The following is a 19,477-nucleotide window of genomic DNA, read 5'->3' on the forward strand; positions in this document are numbered from 1 at the left end:
TCTGAAACCGCTGTACACACCCCCTCATAAAGACATGGGTTTATGATTTTCATGGCTACGGAGCAGCTTGCATTTGCAGAACAGGACGGAGTCGTTGAATACGCACGAGATACAGTGTGGAGATTTGAAAACCGAGGCTGAGCCAGCCATGGCTACTGTGAATGAGAGAACATCGAACGAAAGAAAGACCATCTGCTCGACTGTGCATGTTTGATACCTTTGACTCGAGATCTAGCTGTCTTCACCCGGATATCAATAGAAAGCGACCGGTGTAATGTCCGATTACCCATGGGGCCCCCAAATCTCCTCTTTATCCGGACTGCGTTTGTGGGCCCTCTTTCAACAGTCTTGCGTCCCATATCCAAGGGGACCTGCCTGCGTGTGCAACACAGATCTTTTCAACAGCTTCCTCCCTACCGTGGGTTACCAGAGCCTCTGCACCTAGCTGTGCGTCTGTGTGCTACTCCGCAACATAGCCGTTGGGTTGGCCACGTCCAGATCCTGAACATCAGGTCTGCGAGACGCTCAGTTGCCCTAATACGTGTCCATGCTATGTAGGCAGGTATCTACTACACGTTTCCTTCGTCACGAATGCCGTGAAAAAGGGTCGCCGCCTCCTCGGTGATCGTAAGCAAGTAATGGACAAGGCCAGTCCACATCCTTTGCTTCCTTTCAGGTGTATGCGGGCTTCTTAGCCACGCGGGGTATATGTGATGTAGCGTCTCAGGCAGACGTGGCAGGAATATTGTGTTGTGGGTCTTCCAAAGGCGTTGAATGGAAAACGGTCCAGCACGCATTCGGTGCCACGTCGCAGAGATCGAAAAGCTGCCACCAATCACGCCTCCTGCAACCGCAGCCTCAACTCCCTCTCTTTCTGCACGACCTCCAGCTCCAGCCTCTCGACGCTGTACTTGAGCGCCTCCTTGCGCTGCCGGACGGCCCGCGCCTTCAGCCCCGCACCGCCGTCAAGCGTCTTCCTCCCGCCGGCGGCCTTGCCCCTCGAAGACGCGCCTCGCTTCGGCGCGGGCTGCTGTGGTGGCGGCGAAACGTCCCCTCTGCTGAGCCGCCCGGCGTTGAGGTCGCTCCGGGCCTTGAGGGTCTCGATGCGCCGCGCCTGGCGGTCGATCTGCCTGTCGGCGCGGTCCAGGAGGTGTGTCACGAAGGGGCCTATCTCGTCGCGGAGGGATGCTTCGGCTGCGGCGAGGGTTGGTTGAGGGATTAGCTCGTAGTGCTGTTGGCTAGGGTGTTAGCCGCTGCTGTCGCGTTGCCAGTGGCTTAGATGTTTTGGGAGGAGTGTGGAAGGTTAGAGTTTGGGGGTTGTGACGAGGGCTCTAAGACGTACGCGGACTGTCTTCAGCACTGATGAGAGCCTGGGGAAATCCGACACGCCGTTGCCGAGGGTCTCGACTGAGGACTCCAGGAGGTTGAGAGATGTGCGCAGGGAGGCCACGCAGTCGCCGTAATTCGACGGCGCGGGGGAGTGCGAATGGGACATGGCTTTTCGTCTGTCTCTAGGTCGGGAGTGTAGTCGAATCCCGGGTGCGAGTGTATGCTTCCGACGCCAAATCAGTAGTTGTTTCTGTTTTGTGGTTCGCTGTCGCCGTGTGGGCGAGCTCTAAGCGCGATGTGCTTGTTGATGCTGATGTTCCGGCAAAGTAAACAGTGGAAAGGTGGGATGAGGTCAGGTCCTAGGGCAGGGATCTTTGCGCCAGTGCAGGGCGGGTCTGGGGAAGCTCAGGGGTGTTTGCTGCCCCTCGACCGGATCGACCCGCATTGGCCCAGAATATGCATGTCTATTATCTGACAGCTTTGGGTGGACAGTGGTGTCCGTAATGTCACCGGGAGTTTTAATTAACCTAGCATCTACTACATATTCAAACGATCCAGACGGATGAGGACTTGGCCTTTGTCACCTAGCTCTCTTCGCTACTGCTGCAGGCACGTATGTCACCAAAGCTCTCGTCGTGAGCGTCGTCGGTACAAGTTGGACACAATGTGACCCTGCGCGCATGCTTCGTGCCGATCCACAGTGTCAAATACTCTTGTACTAGAGCTATTAAGCTCTCTTTGGCCTTTTTTGAAAGGTACTCGACCGTCTGCAATGGGGCAAGGTCGGACAGCACGTCGAGAAAAGGCGAGTCTCAAGATGTGATTCCCCTGTTTGTCTCCATGTACAGGTTGAAGCTTTCCTGAGCTCAATTTCCAGGTCATATCTTGAGACCACAGCTGTTGTGTTAGATTATGCCCTTCGCGACCGGATCCGAACCATAGCGCGATGTTTAACAGTAAAAGACTCTCTTTGGAAGCTATTACTACATTTCCGATTTTCAGTCGCCGTGGGTCAAAATCACGCTGACTTTCAGATCAGCAATAATGATCAGAAGCCAGGAGGTATTGATCGTCCTGTGTCAAACCACAAAATCTTTGCGCCTCTTCAGGACCCCCTCTCCTCACGATAGACTTGGGTCCGAAGCGAGAGGAGCCCAGGTTATCCGAGGAACTTGAATCTGAAGGCGATGGCTTTTCACCTGCTCAAAAGAGTCATCCTGGGACTGCATCTATTTACCGATGCTCGTGTTCACCAGGTTCTGGATTTTTGAGACAAAATTGAGCTCAGGCTCGGAACCCAATCATCCATCCTTGTGACCATTTCGTCAGTGTTATCTAAGCTCAGGAAAGACATCCTTCGTTGAATTTACGCCTCTCCATGTTGAATCATGAGCTGATGTCCAGGAAAGGGGCAATTACAGCCCGAAAGTAAATATTAGAAGTGAAGTATATATGACCAGTCATACTTACATATCAGGTCAGTTCATCTAATGTTGTGTGATCTAGGTGATTCTCGTGTTTTCCCCGTCAGATATTGTGCGGTCCAATTGCAGCAGAGTGCTTGTTTAAGGGAACTCGACAATCACTGTCTTATACACACAATTTCTCGGAAACCCAACTATGATATACAAGTAAAATCTTATTTTTCTATCTCTTTCGCTACCGTGGTAAGGCACCTGATACATCGCAGGCTCATTGATTCAGAGAGATAACGTCAATCGTATGCCGAGAGCTGCGATGTGGAGAAGCGAAAACCGGGTTGTGAGTCACAGAGTAGACTATCATCATTCTGTCCAACCTGAAAGTCAAGAAGATAGCACTAAGCATCTAGGATCTAGAAGTCGGCGCAAAATTCAGCCGCTGAGTCTAGGTATAGAACCCCACAGCTCTAGCTCGATCCGCTGCCTGGAATGTCGACACAAGCCCCTCAAGCCCCTCTGCAATCCGATTCTGCACGATATACTGCCACGAGTTCTTCCCAGTCTTGGTCAAGGTCAACCGCTCAACCAAATTCAAGATGCCGCGTAGCGCCCTCTTCGTTATTGACATTCAGCGCGAGCTCGCGCATGACCCAAAGACCCGAATTCCTCATGCGGACCGGATCTGCTCCGCCGGCGAGAAGATCCTAGCAGCTGCTCGGAATATTGTCGACCAGTATCGGACGGCTCAGAAACAGTCGCCCTCGATTATCGTCTTTGTCCAACACGAAGAGAAGCCAGAAGACGGCACCCTAGTGAGAGACACCGAGCCATGGAGGCTGGTATTCGAGCCACGGGAAGGCGTCCAAGAGGAAAGCCTTGTCGCGAAAACGACGCGTCAGTCTTGTTCTGGGGCTTGTATGGATCAGAAGGTGTGAATGGATAGCTGACCTCACCAGAAAACACATTTGAGTCAAACCCTGACCTTGCGGACAAGCTGAAAGCCGACGACATCACAGAGATTGTCACATTTGGCATACAGAGTGAATGCTGCGTTGTTTCCACCTCCAGAGGGGCTTTGGAAGCCGGCTTCAGGGTAACGGTATTGCAAGGTGCCCACTCAACTTATGATACCGAGTCCAAGTCTGCTGTTGAGATCGAGAAGGATGTTGAGCAACAGCTGAGAGAGAAAGGCGCGGATGTCATTCCGTGGGAGGACGCGATAGCCTCCTGGGAGCAGCGTCGCATGATCTCGAGCTATTCAATCTTTTCGGAATTGTGAGCTGGCTAAGTCCAGAGTCCAGGTTTATTTCAAAGCTGCTGCGGATCAATGGAAACGCATTGTGTACATTGCAGGGCAAAATATAGTACTTTTGGCAATCCTGTCGAGGGTGGAACTCCTTTTATATTGATTATAAATCTATCAAAGAACTTATGCCTAACTCTTAGCACCCTTCCTAGCTCTCAAGGTGCTAGTTCTCCGAAATTGATTATCAATATAATCCCGAGTACAATATCATACATATTCCCCAGCATTCTAACCAAGTGCTTAGTGAGACTGATCGTGGTAGCAAATGTGTCAAGTTATTAGATTTTTAACCGTGTATTCAATAAAACTTTTCAAAATCTAATCTAAAAGAAATAAATCTAATCCACAATTCCATTTTTAACAATATTATTACACTTTTATATATTAGAAGAATACAAATATTGTTTTCTTATAACAACCTTACCTAGATACAATGATCATACTTAGGTTGTTCCCTTATTAACACTATTTTTAAATAGCTTTAAAACGCAGACTATGTTTGACAAGGTTATTACAAATGATAGGAAAGGCTCGAAAAGCTGAGATCACATGCAGAGATGAAAAGACATAGACTGACAATCCTCCAATGCTCTTTCTCTCTCTTGAACTCGCCTGGAAAGAGGAACTAGGAAGCATTATTTTGAAACGAGCACCAGGGAAGGAGCACGGGGACAGGGGCACTGCGAGGAACGAGCACTGGACTGAAGCAGCACTAAGGAAGGAGCACTTACACCTTTGCGCCGACTAGTTGAAACAACTATTAATGATTTAAAAATATGATAAATATCTTTTAAAAATATATACTTGACAAAAAGGCAAAAGAGTGGACGACCACGGGATCGAACCGTGTACCTCGCGCAGGATGACTTCTTTTTGAAGAGAAGATTAATGCTAAGCGCGCGCTCTACCATTTGAGCTAGACGCCCTTGTTGGTTCTCCTGCGTCAAAATCATGCTGAGGATTCTGGTGTGAAAGAATTGTGGGGAAATTCGGAGTCAGGAGTCAAGGCTGGTGGCTGTGGCTAGGGCGGTTGGTCCCTGCAGGCCCCCGGGTGGGTCCCTGCAGAACTCCCTTATCGATAAGGCCCGCCTACCCTACAGCTGCAGCCCCAAGGGCTCCGCCAGAGCTCTCTTTCCTTCCTTTCTTTCTTAGGCCAGCCTACTCTTAAAATCCACACAATTTGGTGCAAACTTCGAGCCCACGTGCCGTAAAGCCCAAGTGACGTCTCATCAGGAGCGTGTCAAGGCCGACGGGTATGCAGGATTGTGGTTTCCTTGAAATAGTTTTATAATTCCTTTATATGTACTATTAGGACCACACTGCTACACTTTCGAAAATCGCAACATGTTATGATAGACCTTTCTGTGACTTGTTTACTTCCTTTTTTAACAGGCTATCCCGCATCATAAGAGGTTATCCCATAGGAAGTTATCCCACAGGAGATCATCCCACAGGAGGTTATCTCACAAGAGGTTATCATATAGGAGGTTACCTTATGAAAGATGATTTTGTAGAAGATAATTTTGTAGAAGATAATTTTGTAGAAGATAATTTTGTAGAAGATAATTTTGTAGAAGATAATTCTAAAGCTAATTCTTTTATAAGAGGCCAACTATTATAGAAAACTATGCTATTAGAGAAAGAGAATATCTTAAAGCTAGTTACTTTTATAAAATTAAATTCTTTTTATAACTAATCTCCCCCTCCCCCTTTACTTATTTAATCTATATACTATAGTTAAAAAGCAAATGCTTAAGCTTAAATTTGTTTATATTTTATTATTTTATTATTTATTTTAAATCTATCTAAAATATAAATAATCAAAGGTAACATCTCTTATATATACTTTGCTTGTCCTATAATAGTTTAGGCTGGGTAAGATTGATTAATGCAGAAAAACTCTCAACTGTTGAGTAATATAGCAGTGTTCCGAAGTGCAAGTTCTTTACAGGGTTAACAATGTCTATACATTTTGAGCTTTGTGACAGATATCAATCATTTGACCTTTGTGTATTCTCAAACGTCACCATCATTTGGTGAGGGGCAATAAGTATGCTCGTGTGCTATCAACGTTTAGCATCGAATCTGGTTTAGATACGATATGCATGAGGACTTAATACACTGAACGTGTATAGTTCAGGAATTAGCGGATACCGGAGTTCGACATAGGATGCGAGTTACTGTTCCTTTACCTGTGATTGGGTTGCGGTGTATGCGATGATTTTGATTACATCAAAAGAATGCTTCTAGGGTCATAATTGAGACAGCGCCTTGACCGCTGCACTATAGCTACGGGCTGTTTCCTTATTTAAAAGGCCAGAATTCCAGAACACCTTCTGGAATACAGTGCAGTCTTATATAGCTGTGCCGTCACAATAATTAGATTTCAACTTCATACGCACTTCCACAGGGCCTGCTCGCTGTGTACAACAGTTCATGTATCTCAGTGGCTTGCATGACACAGAATCATCAGTTCCAAGACTCTGATGCATGTTTTCATCACTTAGAATTTTTCAATGCTGTGCTCTAACCGTAGAACCGACACCGACGCATTCTGACAACAAGTCGAACCAATGCAGTATGCTCTCTCCAGCTTGAACCCCTGCAGCCGAACGCCTGAACAAGAATGAACGCAACGTAAGCCTTCCATCAGATTTGGAACGGTACCTTCCCTCACCGGGGGCTTATGCCGACTTCCAAGCAGTTCACCATCCTCGCTCTGGACTCCTCTTCCGCCGCAAATCCACCTTCCTCGTCCGCACCGTCCTCGTCGACCAAAACATCATCAACCGTCTCAAGACTCATCGTACGGACACTGACCAGGTACTCATTCTGCTTGCTGAACCAGGCCGCGATGTGCAGCGCCTTGGCCATGGCCCGGCCGGTGCCGCGCACCAGTACCTCCTCCTCGAGCCGGTCAGACGATGCCGGCGAATTGAGTGCCGCCATCCGCGCAGCGAGGGGCAGACCCTTGGTCGACCGGGGCGAGGGCGACTTGTCAAGAGCGTGCCGGACCTTATTTACGATGCCCATGAACGGCGACTTGGTGGCGATGTATATGATGGGCTGCTTGGAGCTGAGAGGTGCGCCTCCCCTGTTGAAGACCCGGCCCCGGTTGATGGGGCGTTTGTGGATCTTAGAATCTGGGCAAGATGTCAGTCAAACCACTCTTCCCGATCTCGCAAGATCTGAACTCGCTTAATGATGGCGGTTATGACATACTCTTGGGCAGGAGAGGACGTTTCGCTGGCTCGTTGGGCAGCTTGCTGGATGCCTCCTTGTCCATAATGGATGGCTTAAGCGTTGGACACGCGTCTCCGCTGGATATGTGAAGGGTGAGAGGTAGAAAGGGAACACCCCACGCGTGCAGAGTCTCAGGGTATGACTTGAGTAGCGTAAGGTGATGGCTGAGAATTCCTAGTGATGCTGCGCCGTGTCTTCATGGCTGATTCATAGCACAGTCGAGTCGTAGAAGGGCTTCCTCTCTCGGGGGTTTGGTGTTGCTGACGAGTCGAAGAAGAAACAACGCAAACGCCTTGCAGGGCTGTATTGGTTGAGAGCAAGTACACTCCCTCAAACGCACACGGATCAAATGCCAGCCTTCAGAAACTTAGTGGGGCGCGGCGCCAGGCGGTCGCTTTCGGGTGGAGAGACGCTAGGTGTAGAGCAGGGGCTCAAACGTCGGCCACTGACTTGACCAATGTACACAGGTATTTGTATACTTCGTTTTTACTTACTCTAGAATGTTCTCCTGTTGGGATACTATGGTAGAGACTCTGGGAATTGATCTCTTGAAAGCTCCGAAGTTAACAGACAGCCACTGTAGGATACGCTGTCGTGTCTAGAAAGCTTCTTCTCAATCACTTCCATGCCAGATACTTGGGCATAGAGAACGGCAAAGTACCTGGCAAATCTTCGATTCACCTGCGAGCTGCCGTAGAGCCGCAACGGTGCTGGGGGCTCTCTAGCTATTCACCGCCTTCCGTGAACAGCTGTAGCCTGTCAAGCGGCGACAGGGGTGGGTGACATGACGACAGCAACTGCGGCAGGAACAAGCTCCAACTACCCCCGCCAGTCCGGGGAAATCGAACTATCACAACGACAACTCGCAGCTATCTGGCATCTTCTGCAGGCTGCCGTCGAAACCACACCTCGATTCGTCTCACTAAGATCCCCGAGATGGCTGCCTGACCCCACCTGAGGCAACGATTGAATGCTAATATTCCAAAATGTCGGTTGAAATCTGGCCATCTCTGCCTCCGGAGCAGCTTATAACGGCCGTCGAACAGACACAAGTGAGCTCACAAACTGCTTCTCTTTTCATCTTTGCTGTGCTGTGGTCAACGAAAGGCTCTGAACAATTGCAATGTTTGAGCCAATTGGCGACGGCTGGGTGCTCATCCCACAGCTCCCTGTGAACAAACCGCTGACATCCTCCACCGTTCAGAGGCGAGAGCTAGAGTGGCTCCTTAACGAGCTACACGAGACTCTTCAGAACCTCAAAAGCGGCCTCGAAGACTGCTACGCTCTTCTTGCGCCGATCGACCCCGGTAGCACCCTCGTCGTCAGCAGTCATAGGAATGAGATTGTAAAGGGTCATATCACGCGAGTCGGGACACGGATAGTCAAAGGCGTACGAACTTGACACCACTGCTGTGTTGCTGGACAGTACATAGACTTACACACAACACCGTCTTACAGATCCTAACTCTGAAACTACGCACCCTCCCAAACCAGACGTACACCATCAACGCCGAACATCCAATTCAGATCGCGCCCCTGACGACCCTCCACGCCCTTCTCAACCACTCCATCGACCTCCTTACCCTCACTCTCAGCTACACATACTCTTCTGGCGCCACAGGCGGCAGCGAGCCACCCGCCTCGCCAACCCGACCCACGGCTACGTTCATAGCTGCTCAGCTCCGCCTGCTGAGCCAGTCGCTCACCGAAGCCACATCCCTCCTGAAGGGACCCCAGCCCCTTACAGCGTCCGACGCAACGTGGGTGTCCAAATCCTGCAGCCCGGGCCACTTCTCCCCTCAACCGGGGTCAAATCTAAGCATACAATGGGGCGTTCAGGAGAGCCAGCTCGTGCTGTGGCTGAGGACACTTGAACCGGCCGACGCGCCGGTGAACCTGGGCATGAAGTTCGCCCTGGCCATCGGCACGACGCGCCGGTTGGAGCACGACGAGGCGGAACAAGTTTTTATGTACACGTATCCCGAGGGCGCGACTCCCGAACCCCAGAGCCGTGGCAATAATGGAGGCGGGAGTGGTGGGCCTGGACAGAGGAACATCACTAAAGAAAATGTTGGTCCTAAGGACAATAACGGCGAGATCGAGGCGCAGGTCTTCGTGCGGGAAAAGGTGCGCGTCGAGAGTGCTGACCCGGCCTTGATGTCACTCGGTACAAAACTCGCCGCGCTGGCCAAGACGCTCTCAATGGCCAGGGGAAACCTGGCGACTGTCATGGGCGAGGAGCTTGACGAGTGAAAGATGCAGTGAGCAGATGGAGACGTGATACCCTTGTGTAGATTGTTGCATGCAAATAGCCTATGAAGCGAATGAAGAATCAATGCCTTTGACAGGAGATTCTCTTGATTCTGTGCTTTAATAGACCTGAACTCGATGATCACCCTTCCTGACGCCCATCTGTCAGATCAGACAAATACAATAATACATGTAAATGGAGCGAGTTTAATGGGCCTTCCGTCACGCCTGCAAACACCTATGCAATCTCGAGTAGTGTCCAATCCTAATGCTTCATATGCTGCACTCCTTTCCGGCTTTTTCATCGAATCTTGTTTCTGGCAGGCAATCATGAGATATACATACTGCCGCCTGACAGTTGGGTAGCCAGATAAGGGGTAGTGCAGTAGCAGCTACCCTAGCGGCCCACAGTGACCGTGGAATCAACCAACATTTGAACGCCACCTGATGGGCAAACTTTCTGTTGTACCCGATTATTGATCCCTGAAGGCGGTGACGGAACGTATCTGTTGCGCGCATGAACTCCCAGATCCGTGGTTTTGATTAGGCCACCGGTGACCAGGGCATCGGGATCAGAATCCTCGACTTCATCGTCTGAATCAAGGGCACCGTCTTGTGGACCGTATCCGCCCAGCCGGGTATGCGCCAAGAATCCTCACGACGGACCTTCCGCTCCTCCAGGTTGGCAAACTGCCAGAGGTGGTGCACCGTATTAAGGTCACCGATCTGCACGAACCAAGCTCCGACGCCCTCCATAACCTCACGCCGAGCCTTCAGGCCCCGACGCCAATGGGTCTCCCACTCGAGCAGGTTTCCAGGACCAAGTGTGTAGGACCGGAGCTCGAAGACACCACCAAGCTGTCGGGGAGGTGTGGTGGGCCAGAAGCTGAACTCTTGCATCACCGAGGTCTTCTTGGAGGTGATGAGCGATCTTAACTTTTTGTCGAATGCAGGAAATTCGGGGTGGGATGAGATGTTGTGGAGGGAGGTGTGGTAACCCGTGTATCGTTGGTACTCCCAGATATGGACTATTCAGCTGTCAGTTCTGTGATTTTCCCACGAGTGTGCTGGGCATGTTACTAGCGGGTACGCACCGAATGTGTCGACATCTCCCACCTCTGTCCGCCAGCTTCCCACCAGATGAACCTTATTCTCCGGCAGGGAGGCCATGCGGGGGTACCAATTGCCCACAAGCTCGACGTACTCATCCACCTTGTCAGGCTTCACCTCGTGGAATACAATGCTGTGCACATACTTGCCCCGCGCGATGACCTGGCTAAAGCTGGCCTCGAGCTGGGCGTCAAGCTCGCGGCCCTCCTTTGTGCCGTAGATGAGGTTGGTCAGGGGGCCTGCCTTTCGAGGAGGCTCCTTCTCGGCAATCTCTGCTGCTCGTTCTGAGGTAGAAGCGGTGCTTAGTGAACCCAAGCCCTGAGGAGCATCACCATTTTCCGGGGGGGAGGAGGAGGAGAGAGACCAACTAGCATCCCGCTCCCTCTGAGCTGCCACCAACTGCTCCCTGAATGCCTTCTGCTTGCTATTGAAGGCCTCGACGCTGCCGTTTTCGGGGTTGATGTCACCCATCGCAGGGGTGTGCTTCGAAGCCGTGGAAGAGGAGCCGCTGAACATACGCGCTGCTTGGCGCGGGGTAGCTGTCGCCAGGGCGGCGCGTGCAAGGCGTTGGGACAGCATGATGAAGATGTGCCGTGGCGTGAAAGAGAGAATACAAATGCTAGAACAGCTGACAAGAACAATTGGATTCAAGGATGGAAGGAGTTGAGGCGGTATCCAAGACTCAAGTCAAAGCTGAAACAAGGAATGGTACGTTTGTGGGCTGGTTGACTGGTGGACTGGGCTGTCCTTCTGAAAAGGCCGAGAAACCAGATGATGCAGTGTACACGCAGGAGGAGGATCGGCTCGTGCGATGGGAAAGGAGTTGGAGGAGCAGAGGGGAGATCCAATCGTAGCAGAGGCAGAGAGGCAAATTGGGAGATGCTGGTTGGTGGTAGTCAGAGTGTCAGTAGCTGGGAAGCTGTGCAGTCGTCAGTGCCAGGGAGCATATGCAGAGGGGAAACCTGGTCAAGTGCTCTTGGTGACAAGCAGTCAAGTTGGAGGAGGCGGAGGGTGGTGTTGGTGTTCCAATTCGGGAGCTGAGCTGTGGAAGAGGTCTTCTGTCCTTAGAGCTCTCCCCGCATTTTGTGATACGTACAGGAGGAGGAGGGAGACAGCCCAGCCAGAGGACTGGGCGCCTGGAGTTAGGGAAGGGTAGGCCCCTTGGGGAGCTCCCTTCAGAAGCCGGGGTAATGATGTCAGGGCTCCGCAAGGGCAAACGGGGTAGTCCCCCGGGTCCCCATCCCCTGGAGAGGCCAGACCGCAGCTGTGCTGACATAATACAGGCGCTATGTAGTTGCACCTCTGGTTTCTGCCTCAGGCAAAACTCGTCCCGGCTGCGACCGGGGCATCGGAGCAAGCTCGAAAAAGGCTCGCGTACCAACGACGACATCGCATCGAATAAACCCAACCCGCCTATCCACCCAATTCGACTCCAGCTTTTCCCCAGGTCGAAGCAATCACTCATTCAAGATGTCTTGGCTCGGAGTTACCCCCCTCAAGAAGTTCCCGGCGCCAGTCCGTAAGTCAATTGCCCTCAGATTGCAACGTCTCGCGGCAGTCTTTACTAACAAGTCCACAGTCAAGCCGATGGCCCCCTTCTTCGCCGCTGGTACGTGACCGCACCTCACCGATTTCGAACTCTGTCTTCCTTGCCGAAGCGCTGGACACACTGCTTTCTATTCTGGAACGGATGGGGACACAGATGGGTTTAAAACAAAGAGTTTGGAGCTGACGGAATGCAGGTCTTGTTATCGCTTACGGTATCAATGCTGCACAAAACGCCTCAATGAAGAGTATGTACAAATTGGTTAAGGCATACACTTTTCGCGCAGTCGCTGACATGTACTACGCAGGCGACGAGTTCAAGAACGACCCCAGGAACCCTCTGGCGAAGTCCGGCGGTGCCCACTAAGGAAGTCGACCCAAGTTGGGGACCGGATTGAGTGCATGGCAACGAGTCTCGAGGCTATGATCGACGTGGCCGTTTTGGAAGAGGGTCGGACTGTATCATAGAGCATCTAGAAAGCGGAAATCGAACCCTATCGAGACGGTTGGATGTCAACACGAGCCACTTGTTTTTGCGCATCTTCAGGTCCAATGGCCTCATTTGACGAAATGCTAGTCAGGGCACAGGAATCTGCAGAAGCCCTGGACAGATGAGAGGCTGTGCCATAGCTTGAGCCGGATGTGACATGGTTGGCAGCAACAAATGCCTACTATACGCCCCAGAATGTGAATAGGCTGTTATACGCGCACTCTGAAGCTGGTGAAGGAGCTTGAGTATGTGCAGTCTATCTACTGCTGACGCCTAAAGCGTCAAACCGTCTAGACGTCTTCCTCTATCACATGTATTTGAGACTGGCGCCGTACCGCTCTATACCAAGTTGTCGCGCCCGTAGACCAAATCCGACCTCTGCCGCCCTGACATCGACATTATGTCCTCTATTCATGACATTTTGCGCCAGTCTTATTACAGACGCTCCAACTTCTCCTTGCCATCGGATAGTCAGCTGTCATCCTCGCCATCCTCACAACACTGCCGCACAAATCCCACTAGCGGCATCACCCACTGCTTGTTTACGGGGACGTAATGCCCACCTGGGTGCACAACCATCACGGGGTTCTCAGACCGATCCTCAAGCCCGCGGCTCCGGCCCTCCTCGACAACCGTATCCAGACTCCCGATGAACTGCAGCGTCGGCGTCCTGATCTTGGGCTCATAAAGCCAGCTCAGGCCCGCCGGCGGCGCAAAGAACCCGCTGTACACCACCGCGAACCGGAGCGCCTTGCCGCCGTTCGCCTCGCGCAGCGCCGGCACCCAGCTCCAGTCGTACGTGTCGTCGTTCGGCGGCGCCTGCCTCTGCTTGCCCTCGCCGACGTGCTCGAGGACAGAGGCCAGCATGGCCGCCAGGGCGCCGCCCTGGCTGAACCCCACGACGCCGTCCACGTGCCCGCCGGCCTCGTCCCGGATGCACCTCGTGAGGCTTTCGAACCCTTCCTTTAGGAGACGGTAGTTGCCGCTGGCCTCGTCCTTGCGAAACCAGGCCCACGCATCCATCTCCGAGTCCGCGCCGCCCTCGGGCGCCTCGGCGTTGGACGGCTGGTACCCGGGGATGTCCCGGGGGCTGAGCCGCGAGGGCGCGGTGGGGTAGAAGAGCGTGGGTTGGAGCTTCATGGGCGCGAGGGACTTGGCGAGCAGCTTCTCCAGGGCGCGGGTTTTGGCGCGGAAAAGAGGTCCGGATTGAGTGTATCCTGGAGGTTTGTGTTAATCAGGTTTCTTTGAAATGTCTCAAGGTGGCTCTGGAATTCGCATGAGGTGAGTGAAGCGGCTGCTCGAAGGCGTCCGATGAAGCACACAGAGCATCACAGATTGGGTGATTGAGGGCTGGAGAACATGCTTCAAGTAGCAATCACAGAAGTGTCTTGAGGTGACAATCATAGAGCATTGTCTTACCATGAAGCATCAAGATCTTGACCTCCCTCAGTGCGTTATCCTTCGGCTTTGGGTCCGCGGGGCCAGCAGAGGCCGCCGCGACTTGGTCACCAGCCATGGCCGTGCAGTGCCTGTAAAACAGTGACGAAATTGAGATTGGCTTGCGGCGGAGACTTGATCCCCAAAGCCTGTTTAGCCGATGCATTAAGTTGCCTCGGTGCGGTGGTGGTGAGGACCGGGTAAGCATTTCGTTTGAGAGACTTCGCAGGGGTTCCACTCCAGCCCGTGATATCTATGCTCCCTCAAGCCGGCCGTCCCTGACCGCAACTGCACACGTCAAAAACAGCAAAAGGTTTCTGGGGCTATTACTAGCTACAATCATGGACTTTTTTCCTCTGTCAAGGTGGAATAATATAGGGTTTCTATTCGTCTTTCTTTCTATAACGGTGTCCATTCGTATCTGTAAGGATGCAATAACTCCCACACGAAAAAAGAAGCATACCTCTACGCAGGCAGGTTTACCGGACGTTAACCTGTTTGTGATGCTATGATTCTCAAGACTGAATCCATAACCCACCTGGTGGTTTTCTAATGCCAGTGACCGTCGACGACATCGCACCGCTCTCGTTTAGAGGTGTCGTCCATTTCTTGATCTTCCCTAGCTCTGGCTAGCAACGAGGCTCTGCGTCCGTTGCTCGCCCCAACACAACCATTCAAATCATTGAAATTCAGCTTTTCTTCAACTTTACAGTCGACCTAGTCCTCTAAGCCGTACCTGCTCTCGCAGAGGCCTGATAGCCTGCCCCGCAGAAGGGAGACGCTGCTGGCCTCTCTTCAGCGCCAGGTACAAAACTGGTCGTCTTTGGACTTGTTGAGCTGCTCCGCCCAGTTGTATCCATTCTCGAATCGCATACGTAGACACTTCTTGCAGACGCAGTAGGAAGTCGTGACTGCTGGAATCTAATTGCGTGGTCAGGTGTTCGAGCCACCCAGGAATACGCCCGGAACGTGACTGGTGTTGTAGTCTCCACCAGAATTCTAGGTCATAAGGCACCAGATCTGCATATCGTAAAAAGTTCCAGGGGAAGTGAGTATTCCAGAACCCATTAGTCGGCCGTATTGGTATCTTGTCATCCGCTATGTATTGTGATATGTCCTCACTCACCGTAGATGGCGTGGAAACATCGGGAGAACTCAGCCGAGAAGTCACGGGCTGGCGAGGCTGGAGAAGGGTTGGTTGAGGTAAACACGGTGGTTCTGGACCGAAATTTGGGTTCCGAACACGAAACGGCGACCTACTGAAGTTAGGATTCGGCACACGTGGCGGCGACCAGCTGAAGTTAGGATTCGGCACACGCGGCGGTTCGGGCACAGCTCGGTTCTCTGGAATGCCATGTGCCGCATCCCGTTTATTAGCAGCTGGGACGTCGGCTTCCGGGGCGGCATGAAGTTCCTCGGCAACAGTGCTGTGCGCAATTCCACCTTGAGAATGTGGCAACTCAACGGAGGATGAGACCTTCCCGCCTGTCCTCCTACCACGGTCTTTGCGAGAACGTCCAACTTTTCTTTTGGCAAGATCCCTGCGTGGGCCGCTACCTCGCAAACAGAGTGTATCTTTGTCGCCAGCTTGGGTAGTTGGAGCTTCACCTACGTTCCCCCCACCACATCGATTAATCCTTTCATCTCTCTCACATAGTCCATCAAGGAATGGTCCTGTCGCATGGCCAATTTTGTTCATAATTTCGTGTTCATTAGTGGCAGTGTCCTGACGGTACTCATCGTCGCCGACAGTTGCCATTGGGTACGTCTCTGGTGGCGCAACCCTCTTTTCTCTGCTTTGAGGTCCATATCTAATACCCTTCCCGAAAGCAGATCCGCCTCTAAGCACAGGTCCACCCTGATGTTCCGGTTTGAGTTCCTCCCTGCTAGGCCTCTAACCCTTTGTCGCAGCCTTTTTACCCGAGGGCTGGATGCTAGCCATCATCTCGTCTTTGGTAATGAGGTGCTCGATTTTGCCGAGGTGGCTAAGAAGATCCTTCATGTTGTAGCTCCACTCATTCAAAATGTCGTCAACGCTCCGTGGCTGCGCGAAACTGACAATGCGGGCAGGGCGGTCGATCCGAGCGTACACCATCTTCGAAGTGACAAGCTCGCTGATATACTTCTCAGTCTCGTCCTCGGAGAGATCGAGATGCTGCGTCAGACGGTCCATTCGGATGCGAGTATAGTACTTGGCAATGACGCGAACGTTGTGCTCGATGACGCGCTTGCGGAGGTCCTGCCATCGCTGATTGGCCTTGGGGTCGGAAGAGGAGCCAAGCTGGGCGTCAAAAATGTCTGTCTCGCAAAGATGAGGCCCGTATATTTGCTCCACATTGGGCCACCGCATGAGCTCCTGGACTGTGAACTCCTCGAGCAGTTTAGCCTCAAGAGGGACTTGGGCATTGCGAGTGTCCGCCTTGATTCGGTGCATCAAGTCGTGTTGCTCGTTGTCGTGGGGTGCGAGGATGACAAAGTATATGATGCGCGACAGAGTCTAGACGTGAGCGTTAGCACGGAGTTGTTTGGAACAAGTACCTCGATAGTAGTGACTTACAGCCTTGAAAAGAGTTGGATCATCTTGGACCGACTGGATCTCAAGGACCTCCCTGTAATGCTTGCATGCATCCAGATATCTGTCTTCGCTCTTGGCCAGGATAACCTGCTGTTCATAATACCTGAGTTTCAGAGGCGTTGCATCTGGGGCGCTCTGCAGGTACTTCGTGCTGATCTTCCGGCTTAGGATGCCAGCTTGATTCCAATCTTGTGTCTGGATGCAGAGAGCGACCTGATCAAGGATGAACTCCGTTTTCTCTTTCCGGTCCATGGAGCCGAAAGTCTCGACCTGCAGCTCGCACAGGATATCACGCGCCGCTTTGACATCGCCATAGTGGTCCTTCTTCAGGTCCGAGAGAATCTTGGTAACACGGGCACGCTCAACTTCGACGAAGATCTTGCCCTCGGTTACGGTCCGCAGTGTCTCGATGACTTGAACCTTCCTGTCAATGCTTGATATGTCTCCAAGGAAGTCGATGACGGCCTGTACCATCTTCTGGATGGCTTGCTTGAGTTGTCCATGCTTCTTGGACAGGATGGTTACTTGGTCGCTGAGAAGATCCCAGTCACCAGCAGTCTTGCACAGAGTAACAATGGCGATGAGGAGTCGGGATGTCGAGGCAAGGTCGGAAGCCTGTTGTTTGCGATATCAAAAGACTGGATCTTGCAGGCCTTGCTTGCAAAAGGGGATTGTTGCTTACCTGTCGTGTTTGCTTCTCGAGAAGAGCGAGCTGCTCAATAGCCCCTTGAAGATTGTTCTGTTATGGAATTGAAGAAGTCAGAAAATCAGGCATCCGCTGAATGGTCTGTACGGCTGGAAGTTACCTTAGCAAGCAACTCTGCTTGGGGAATCTGCTGGTCGACCTCCTTGGTAAAGTCCTTGTCGGGCTTGAGCGCGGCGTTCGCCATATTGGGCGGCTGGTGGAGGGGAAGATTACTAAATGGATGGACGGGTACCCAGGCGATATGGATGGGACCTGGTATCTGGTGCTGTAGAGAAGATGAATTGAAGTTTGGGGGGTGTTTGGTCGGGGATGTTTGGGAGAGGACAAGGCCGGGCGAAAGTAGCTGCTGAAGTTGAGTTGAGTTGTGTTGTGGTGTCTGACGGCAGGAAGCTGTCGCAACCGAAGCTCTGCCTGCTGCAGCTTGGCCGGGGCGGCAACGTGCCTCGGGCAGGCAAGGGGTGGGTGATGGGTGCTGCCTGCCTTATGTAATCATAGCCGCCCCCAACTCCACATTACGCCGACGGGCGACGGGTTCATGTCATGTACCTTTCGGTACCTGGGCGCCGGGCGTCGACGCTTGCTGAGGAGCCTCGTAGATTTTGTCATGCAAGTAAGCACCTAGTCTAAACAGTATCTCAGCCGCATTGAACTTTATCGCACATCCAAGTCGGTTCTATCCCACATGCCTGCATCGTGAAGCCCTCGCGCCAATCCGATCCTGGTCCGAGTATCTTGCGAAATTCTGTATTTCATCTCCTTGTTGCATCGCCAGGTCCTTTGCGCAGGAACCTTTCTCGCTGGAGGAGGGCCACCGCCGCGCTGCGATAGGAAGTTCCAACGACGGGGCGGCAGTCAAATCTGAATTATTGACTTCGCGTTTCGAAAGTTTTGGCACGCCCAGAATGTTCTGCTGCAACATACCAAGGCATCACCGTTTCAGGGCCAATGAGTTATGTACGTGTAGTCTAGTTGCTCTAGGTCGCCGATGAGTGACATCAAGCAGGCCCAAAGTATGATCTGCCATCCTTTCGATCAGTACTACTGTTTGTGCCACTTCGTAACCATCATAGTCCTTTTTCCTCGCTGCCCAACGGGAACGTCATTTCTTGCAAAGATCGTATCGAAAGCCAGCATTCCACACGCATCTGTGGTCGTTCTCCATCTGAGTCGTGTCCTGATGTTGACTGAACTGGACAAGCGGGGCACTTCTAGAGGAGCTACGCCTGGTGGGCAGTCCGATGGCCATCGGGTCTCATAGACAAAAGAGAATCGTTATCAGGGCGCTGGACAAGTGTTTGCTACGCATGCCGTGAGTAGCAATTGGGACGGCTCACAATCCACGAAGCCGTGGCAGTCTGGTCTTGTTGCGTCTGCAAGTCATGACAACGAGCTAAAGGCGCACCTGAGCACAGCCGTATAGCACAACATGAGTGAACCGTTGCAAGAAGTACCCTGAATGGAGCGATGCTGTCCGATCAGATCGTGGCTGTACAGGCATACTGTTGTCAGCGAGCAGCTCAATTATGGGCTGGCAGTCATGGATTAAGGTCTCAGGGGGGGGGGGTGCCACGACGGTAACTTAGTCGAGACGACCCTGAGTTGGCTGGACGTTACATAGGTAGATTGGCGGCCGGTAGGCTTCCCGAGTGGAGATGGCATAATGAGATGCAGATCATTCGTCCCCCACCAAATCATGAACTACCGAAACCGAGAATTAGCAGCATATTACCCTGTTTGCGGGGGGAAGATACGAATACGTCCTACATGAACGATTACGGCCCTACATGAACGAATACGCTCTCCATATTCATTATTTCGGGGTCGAAAAGGACCCCGAGTATTGGCTGTCCGCAGTCTAGCAGCCAGTCACTGTTTCGCTGTTTCAAACCTGTGGGGTTTGGAGTGACAGCTTGTTATTGCACCAGCACAATTTGCACCGGCGCACAACGGTCCCGTTCATAAATATGACGTTGCACTCATGCTGCCGACATTGTTCCACCCATGTTATGCACCAATGCCGTAGCTGGTGCCGGTCTACGATCAAGACTCGCCGGTGGGTTGTAAT

General features: G+C 52.1%; 6 protein-coding genes across 6 annotated transcripts; 2 read left to right on the top strand and 4 right to left on the bottom strand.

Annotated features, from left to right (window-relative positions):
• Positions 1-835: 835 nt before the first annotated feature.
• J7T55_011427 (uncharacterized protein) lies at positions 836-1,495 on the bottom strand (the record flags this gene model as incomplete). The annotated part of the gene is made up of 2 exons (XM_053134361.1): positions 836-1,231; positions 1,343-1,495. 2 exons carry the CDS (start codon positions 1,493-1,495, stop codon positions 836-838), a joined length of 549 nt encoding a protein of 182 aa, XP_052999236.1.
• Positions 1,496-3,346: 1,851 nt separating this feature from the next.
• On the top strand, positions 3,347-4,029 carry J7T55_011428 (uncharacterized protein; the record flags this gene model as incomplete). The annotated part of the gene is made up of 2 exons (XM_053134371.1): positions 3,347-3,644; positions 3,707-4,029. 2 exons carry the CDS (start codon positions 3,347-3,349, stop codon positions 4,027-4,029), a joined length of 621 nt encoding a protein of 206 aa, XP_052999237.1.
• Positions 4,030-6,729: 2,700 nt separating this feature from the next.
• J7T55_011429 (uncharacterized protein) lies at positions 6,730-7,342 on the bottom strand (the record flags this gene model as incomplete). The annotated part of the gene is made up of 2 exons (XM_053134382.1): positions 6,730-7,199; positions 7,279-7,342. The coding sequence occupies 2 exons, from the start codon at positions 7,340-7,342 to the stop codon at positions 6,730-6,732; spliced, it is 534 nt and encodes a 177-aa protein (XP_052999238.1).
• Positions 7,343-8,422: 1,080 nt separating this feature from the next.
• Positions 8,423-9,552, top strand: J7T55_011430 (37s ribosomal protein rsm22; the record flags this gene model as incomplete). The annotated part of the gene is made up of 2 exons (XM_053134393.1): positions 8,423-8,689; positions 8,758-9,552. The coding sequence occupies 2 exons, from the start codon at positions 8,423-8,425 to the stop codon at positions 9,550-9,552; spliced, it is 1,062 nt and encodes a 353-aa protein (XP_052999239.1).
• A 540-nt stretch (positions 9,553-10,092) lies between these two features.
• Positions 10,093-11,238, bottom strand: J7T55_011431 (uncharacterized protein; the record flags this gene model as incomplete). Its single annotated transcript, XM_053134404.1, has 2 exons — positions 10,093-10,577; positions 10,644-11,238. 2 exons carry the CDS (start codon positions 11,236-11,238, stop codon positions 10,093-10,095), a joined length of 1,080 nt encoding a protein of 359 aa, XP_052999240.1.
• Positions 11,239-13,165: 1,927 nt separating this feature from the next.
• J7T55_011432 (regulatory particle non-ATPase-like-5) lies at positions 13,166-17,596 on the bottom strand (the record flags this gene model as incomplete). The annotated part of the gene is made up of 9 exons (XM_053134415.1): positions 13,166-13,911; positions 14,114-14,223; positions 14,961-15,042; positions 15,258-15,314; positions 15,392-15,634; positions 16,031-16,628; positions 16,689-17,321; positions 17,389-17,445; positions 17,513-17,596. The coding sequence occupies 9 exons, from the start codon at positions 17,594-17,596 to the stop codon at positions 13,166-13,168; spliced, it is 2,610 nt and encodes an 869-aa protein (XP_052999241.1).
• Between the last annotated feature and the right edge of the window lie 1,881 nt (positions 17,597-19,477).

The sequence above is a fragment of the Diaporthe amygdali genome (genome assembly GCF_026229845.1).
Source record: "Diaporthe amygdali strain CAA958 chromosome Unknown NODE_2_length_3802984_cov_64_841326, whole genome shotgun sequence".
In the NCBI taxonomy this organism is placed as follows: domain Eukaryota; kingdom Fungi; phylum Ascomycota; class Sordariomycetes; order Diaporthales; family Diaporthaceae; genus Diaporthe; species Diaporthe amygdali.